Raw genomic sequence first — 7255 nt, forward strand, 5'->3', positions numbered from 1 at the left:
GCTTGTTGAAGGAAATCAGTTGTTAACCTCATTGTTCTCTCTCTCTCTCCAGGATAAGTATGACATTCAGGCACTGAACCGAGTAGCTGAGAAGTTGGAGTTTTCAAACAGGTACTAAAACACGTTTGCAACTTAACAAAACCCATCCAATTTATATTTCTCTCTGGAAAAACAGAGAACCAATTTGCATGTAAATTTTTTGTTGTTGTTGATGGAGCCATGTTCTGGCATTTTGAGGCGTTGTACACAACCATAAAAAGAAATGACAAATAAAGGAAAGTTTAAATTTTGAACTTCTAATAATTGTGTCTTTGGATTTGTACTACAGGTTTCCCGTTCCATTTTATCCTGAACTGATTCAGTTAAGGTTAAAAAATGACTACTATCGGAATGCGGAAGGTGTCAAGCATGATATAATGGTAATGCTATCAAATGCTGAAGAGTTCTGTACAGTTACAAAAAATTTTATGCTGCTGGGCAAGGTCAAGAGAATATCAGAATGGCTTAGAAGAAAACTTGAAAGGATAGTATAGAATGCCCAAAATGGGTTTATATAGGTTTCTTCTAACATTGGTTTCCATTCTTTTATCAAATTTTGAAGAATTAATTGGTCTTTATGCAATGATTTTGTAGAATGCATAAGGCCATAAGTGGAGGTGGTAAATATCAGTTATTACCTGTGTATATATATTATTATATATGCGGATCATCCTTTTAAATGCCACTAAGTGTTGTACTCTTACTTGGCTAATCTAAATATAAACGGTGATTTCAAATATGTATGTGCTGGACTTGGTGGTTTTGGTTTTGCCTAGGCCTCCACTATATCAGTTCAATTTTCAATAGTAAAATACTTCAAAAGCAATAAAATCATTCATTTCTTTTCTTACTTGTTACCGAATTCAAGTTTGTTGTTAAAAAAGAAATAATTTTCTGTTACTTTGAGATTGAATCATTAGTTTACATCAGAGCACTTCCTAGTTTCACCTTATTTTGGAAACAAACAAATGAAAAGTTGGGACAAATGAATATTGAATGAAATCTATGGTATAAGTACGAAATACATTATTTTAAGAAATAGTATGTCAATAAAAATATAATTTAACTAGAATAGTTTAGCTTTGAAGTGATAAGATAGAGTTCAAATTTTGTTGAAGACAGTTTGTAAAATGATTATTCCCTCTTCTTCAATTATTATGTAAAAAGTAAATAAAACTGAGTTAAATTCTTCAATTTACAATATAAAATCACAATAAAAGTTTAAAATTCATTTTGTAACATTAACCATTAATTATTTAATGAATCATGAAAACAATATCCTTGCTTTAGAGCCATTTTATGTCATAAATTTAAGTATTGTGAAATTCTTCCCATATTCATCTTTTTGAATTTATGTTATTTTTAATATATTTTATTAATTTGAATGAATAAATATTTTTTAGTTAAAAAAACACAAAAGGAGACTTAAAAAAATGAAATATTAATATTTGTGTGAAAGAAATAATAATGAAAAGTTGTAGATGAAGGGTAGCGAAAATCCTATATAAAGTATACCACCCTACTCTGTTAAGGTTTCTTCTCCCTCCTTTTATGGAGGTGATCTTCCAGCCTTAATGGTGGATTTTATTTCACCTCTCTTTGATTCCCTTCATCGTTGCCACCCTTTTATTTTTTACAACAAGTGCAATTAACATGATATTTCTCGTTTTGCAAATATTATACTAGTATTTTCAAAATATGTTTTAAAAACAAGTTGTATATTATAGATATAATTTACATAAAATTATATTGAACAAAACAACATCTCATAATAATAATAATAATAATAGATTACCTTTCTACAATTCATAATTCTGAACTAGAGTTATCATTGCAATATTTTTTCAATAAATCATCCTAATTCTATAATTTTTAAGAAAGCAAAAATAGTCACAACTTAGGCTTCCTTAATCCTAGAGAATATATTAAAAAAAACTTTACATTATGTGATTATTTTCTATATATGCAATAGCTTTGAGTAAATGGTCTCTCTTGATGGGCTTGGTTATATGGAAATCCATTCCAGTCTCTGTTGTCCTTTTGTCAATTTCAGCAGACAATGCAATGATACAAATGTGAAGACCATAATGTTTCTCCATCTCTCTTATCTTCCTTGTTGCCTCAAATCCATCCATCACTGGCATCTGTTCAATTCATTATACAAAAATGATGAGCTAATCATAGTCATGCATGCATCTTGAATAATTAAAACCATTAAATAACAACAAAAATAGGAAATAGAAACCAAATTCAATAATAATTACCTGGCAATCCATTAAGATGTAATCATAAGGAGAATTCTCAATTAGACCCTCATCAACTAGTCTCACAGCCTCTTCACCATTCTCACATTGATCAATACTAGTCACACCAAGAGAAATCAAAGTAGCCTTAGCTATCTTGCACAATATGTCACTATCATCAACCACCAAAAATTTCTTACCACTTAATGGTTGATTATAGCTTGAATCTCCTCCACATTCTTGTATTTCACCTTGATTACCAGAATTTTTTTTTGCCTTAATTTTCTGATTCCCCTTGCAACATTGTTCCACATTTACACATAGTCTTTCATCATTAAGAGATGCTTGTGATATAAACTCTCTTATAACTTTACTACTAGAATTGCTTCTCCAATTCCCACCAAACTCAGGAAGAAGCTTAATCACTTGGAACATTCTACTACCATGAAATGGCTTTGATATCACAATGTCATCTTGATCAAGTTTTTTGAAATCAACATTACTCTCAAAAGGCTTTTCCAACCAAACAACTTTACTAGGATTTATAAGATCTTTCTTGAAATATGACACAATCTTACAAAGCTTAGAAAATGGTTCTGCATTTGAATCAATGATAATGAGAACAAAACCTGGTGCAGCTCCAATATTTGTCTTCTTGAACACTGAAGAAACATATTCAGTAGTTCCATCCATAGCTCTAAAAGGAACTCTTGTGGCTCTAGTAGAATAAGAATTATAAGATGTCCACCTAGAACTCAAATCTGAAGATTCTGGTGAAGTTTGGTCACTTATTTGGTGAACCTTTTGTTTGATCTTCTTGAGAACATGAATTAGATGTTTCCTATGCTTCACAACCTCAACTTTAATTCCTAAGCTCTCTATGAACAATTGTGAAGTCCTTCTTCGCTCTTCGTCACCGATGTAAAGAACAACATGTGATGGTTCTGGCCTAGGAGAGTTGCAAAATTGTTGTAACTTTGGACTCAAAGAACAAAAGCTTGAACCTGCAGAAGTAGCAGTGTGAATGGTTTTTGTTAGAATTTGGTTTCTATCCCATGAGGTTGATCCATAGTCAAGACCTTCCCTTAAACCATAAGTCACTGTTTCAGTTTCACATAAAGTGAGGAGCACATTGAATTTGAAGCATGTTCCTTTTTCGCCAACTTCTTTGTCCACAATTCCAATATCTCCATGCATCAAACGTACCTAGATAAAATCATATAAGTTTTTTATTAAGTACATTTATTTACACTTAAAATTAGTAATGTTGTTCATAAAAACACAAAACCGAACCAAACAGTTAAACCGATTTGGTACAATTGAACTCACACAGAATCAGTTTGGTTCAAAAAAGTACTATTCAGTTAATAACTCAATTATTTGAGATTAATAAAAAATAAAATATGCTTACCAATGATTGCACAATCCCAAGTCCCAAACCAGTTCCAACTTGGCCAAGAGCATTTTTTTTTACTTGAACATAATTCTCAAACACTGACTTATAATTCTCTTTAGGAATTCCTTTCCCTGTATCATCCACTTCAAATATAAAATCCATAAAACATGGATCTTGTTGAATTGAATTCACAGCTTCTATATCCTCACATTCTTTATTATTTACCTTCTTAAACAAACATGACAAATGTTTCATAAAACCAAATTGTTTACTACTCTTCATTATTGAATTTTGCAATTTTGCCTTCTGAGTCCATGCTCTAACTGTTATGTGTCCTTCATCAGTGAATTTAACAGCATTGCTTAGCAAGTTACACAAAACTTGCTTCAATTTTCTTCTATCACCTTTGACACGTGAATACTTGATAACAGAACCATTACAAGGGTCCAATATAAGATCTACACCTTTTTTCATAGCCATTGGATGGTACAAATCAACAACATCTTCAAGGAGATATGATATATCAAATTCCTCTTCATCAAGTTGCATTTTTCCTGCCTCAATTTTGCTTGTGTCAAGTATAGAATTTAACAGTCCTAAGATAGCAACGGAAAAATAAGTTAATGACACCATCATCATAGACACAAATCATCATAATTATATAATATGAATTAGTAGCAGAAATTAGTGATAGAAAAATATGAATTTTATTTCTAGTTCTTTTGTCAAGTATTATATTTGGACCCTCTACCGTTACTGTATGGTGTAGTAGGTGTGAAAACCGTTATATTTTGAGATAAAAATTTTATTTATCTTCATTTAATGGTCTTCACACTGTTGCACCATACAACAGTCGCAAAATCTTCAAATATTAGAGACGCTAAAATTAGATATAAAACATTAGAGACGCTAAACATTATTATAATGATGTTATTACCTAACAAGTCTTGGGTACAATTCTCCATTTGTTTCAAATTGGTCTCCAATTCTGAATGTGGTTTTAAATTAGTGTCCAAATCTGAAGCAGAGACAACTAATTTATAAGACATTTCTATCAAACCAACAAGGCCAGCAAGATAAGCACGAACATCATGGCTAGCACTAGCAAGAGCAAGACTCTTATTCATATTTTTTCTCTCAGCTTGTTCAGTGGCTTCCATTTGTTTTATGAGTGAAGCACACAAATGCATTTCTCTCCTTGTAACTCCAACATTCATGAATACACAACTCATTACAGCCATAAATATCATCACTATCATTACAATCACCAGTATCAATCCCTTTTCTTTATAAGTTAGATCAAAGCTCAGAAATCCATCTTGTGGGATAGCCGACACATACACCTGACATATATAATCAAATTGGAGATAAGAAACAACGAAAAAAAATTCAATCTTAGTGTTTTAAGAATATTTTAATATGACACGTATATCTTGAATATTAATTACCTACATTACACTTGATAACAACAACATATTTGGATAGTTATACATGTTAATTGAAGCATTATTACTTGAATTAAAACTAAGGCTATGTTAGACAAAAATAACTTCAATTAAGAGGTGAAAAGTTAATATTTAATTACTAGCTTCAATGTAAAATGATAAAATAACATGTTTATATGCTCAATCTCTAGTGTTTAGTTTACTAAGATACAATCTATTAGAGCAACACTTCTAGAAATTTGACTGTTACATTAGCAAATAATATATCTCTATGATTCCTTGGTTTTTTTTTTAATTGAAGTCTTTTAAGAAAAATTATTCTTATTTTTCTTTTTGATAATTTGACTATGTTTTGTTAATTATACATTTATACTCTTATCTCATCAATTGTTTTACTGTAACATTAATAAAGAGAGTACATTTAAAACTTTATTTTAAATTTAAGTTATTTTTTATTTGTGCAAAACTACATTAAAAGTATATTGGTTAGTACATTGAAAGATACTACAAATTCAATATAGAAAAATGCTGTTTTGCACAACAAGAGTAAATTCAACTTTTGTTACTTTTGTCCCGAAGAAATAGCCTAATTTTTTGGGTAAGGACATGAAAAAATTCTATGTATGAGATATATGGTTCAATATCTAGTATCAACATTTTTCCTCTCTCTCTAATATATACTAATTATATTAATATTTGTCTATTAAAAAAAACTTTTTGTTTCTTCTTTTTCATTAGAAAAAAAAGTAAAATATTAACAAGTGTTTTGAAGTGGTGTATTCAATTTATTTATTTTAGTTGGTGTATTCAATTTATTTATTTTAGTTGGTATATTCAATTTCTTAAAAGTTTAAACATTATTCTTTTAACATATTTTTTTTTAATTCTTTAATATGTGTTTTATATGTGTATTCAATAATGTATGAGTTTTTTGTGGCAGTTATATCATCTCAAATACAAAAAAAAATAATAATAATAATCATAAAAATAAGTAACAATTATACCTATAACAGAGTCATATACGCTCCTAATTGGCTCGTTTCATGAATAACTCCATCTCCGAAATTATCATATAACACAACCAATATAATTGCACCCCATGCATAGTCCATACAACACTCCAAATTAGTGAACAAGTTAACATAGTTCGCCTCGATTCGAGTGAGAGTATTGTTGGCGAAAATAGTGCTTCCAACTAAGTGCAAAGATATGTTATTGCATCATAGTCAAACTAGAATCAAAAAAAAAAAAAAAAAAACTTTTTGTTTTTTCTTTTAAAAACTACCCATGCTAGCAACATATTCTTTCCATCCATCTTTTTAGTTAAAATTCGTAAGGAACCCACGTAACTTAGTGATATATTTTAGAGATTAATTTAGTGGGACCCACACATGTTTTCATCATTTCGTGGCAAAAATGTTTCATAGCAAAATAACAGTTTTGGTCAAGATATAAGAGCATCTACAACGGGAGTGAAAATGAGTTCGTCCGTCAGCGTGTAATTACTTAACTTCCAGTTTTTTGTGGGTTCACCGTTGGAGTTGTGCCAAGGTGTCATCACGGTACTGTCAGGAAGGAACGGTGCTTCGTAGCGGTTACTTTTTGTTTTTGTTTTTTCTATCTACTTTCACAATTTAATAATAATATAATTATAACCGCTACCTTTTATTATTTTTAATTTATTAAATAATAATAATTTTGTAACCATTAGCTTTTTTGTAGTTAATATATAACCGTTAGCCTTTTTTTTTTTTCCTTTAATTACGATTGTTAGCTCATTAATAGAAACAATTTGTTACTCATATTTTTTCTTCACAATTTTTGTTGCAGAAGTTTGTTAAAGTTTTTATTAAAATTTTAAATTAAAATAATGTATAATAATATTAATTAGAATATTTAAATTAATATTTTAAGTTATAATAAAACTAAATATTAATGTATACATTAAAGTAATGGAATATAATATAATTTTTTAAAAGTTAAACCGTAAAAAACGAATGAGTTGATTTAGGGTGATGTGGCATAGTAGAACTTTCATGTTGAGTTCACCGTTGGAGTAAAAAATGAGTGAATTGCTTCAAGATGATGTGGCACAGTGGACCCCATCTAAAGAACCCATTTTGAGTTCACCG

The 7255-nt window shown here is 29.6% G+C and overlaps 2 protein-coding genes across 3 annotated transcripts in view; one reads left to right on the forward strand and one right to left on the reverse strand.

The window, feature by feature from the left end:
• The window catches only part of LOC101504048 (uncharacterized), a 14233-nt gene extending 13344 nt beyond the window's left edge, over positions 1-889 (forward strand). For both annotated transcript variants that reach the window (XM_004495848.4, XM_073367200.1), the window contains 2 exons: positions 53-111; positions 329-889. In XM_004495848.4, coding sequence (XP_004495905.1) covers positions 53-111; positions 329-533 — 264 coding nt within the window. In that variant the 3' untranslated portion in view covers positions 534-889. The remainder of the gene's footprint in view (positions 1-52; positions 112-328) is intronic.
• A 1045-nt stretch (positions 890-1934) lies between these two features.
• LOC101494269 (histidine kinase CKI1-like) overlaps positions 1935-7255 on the reverse strand; it is an 8102-nt gene continuing 2781 nt past the window's right edge. Inside the window, exons 4-7 of the mRNA XM_004495986.2 lie at positions 4616-5021; positions 3694-4274; positions 2304-3488; positions 1935-2183 (exon numbers count right to left, since the gene is read on the reverse strand). Coding sequence (XP_004496043.2) covers positions 1977-2183; positions 2304-3488; positions 3694-4274; positions 4616-5021 — 2379 coding nt within the window. The 3' untranslated portion in view covers positions 1935-1976. The remainder of the gene's footprint in view (positions 2184-2303; positions 3489-3693; positions 4275-4615; positions 5022-7255) is intronic.

The sequence above is a fragment of the Cicer arietinum genome, chromosome 4, assembly GCF_000331145.2.
Source record: "Cicer arietinum cultivar CDC Frontier isolate Library 1 chromosome 4, Cicar.CDCFrontier_v2.0, whole genome shotgun sequence".
NCBI lineage: Eukaryota > Viridiplantae > Streptophyta > Magnoliopsida > Fabales > Fabaceae > Cicer > Cicer arietinum.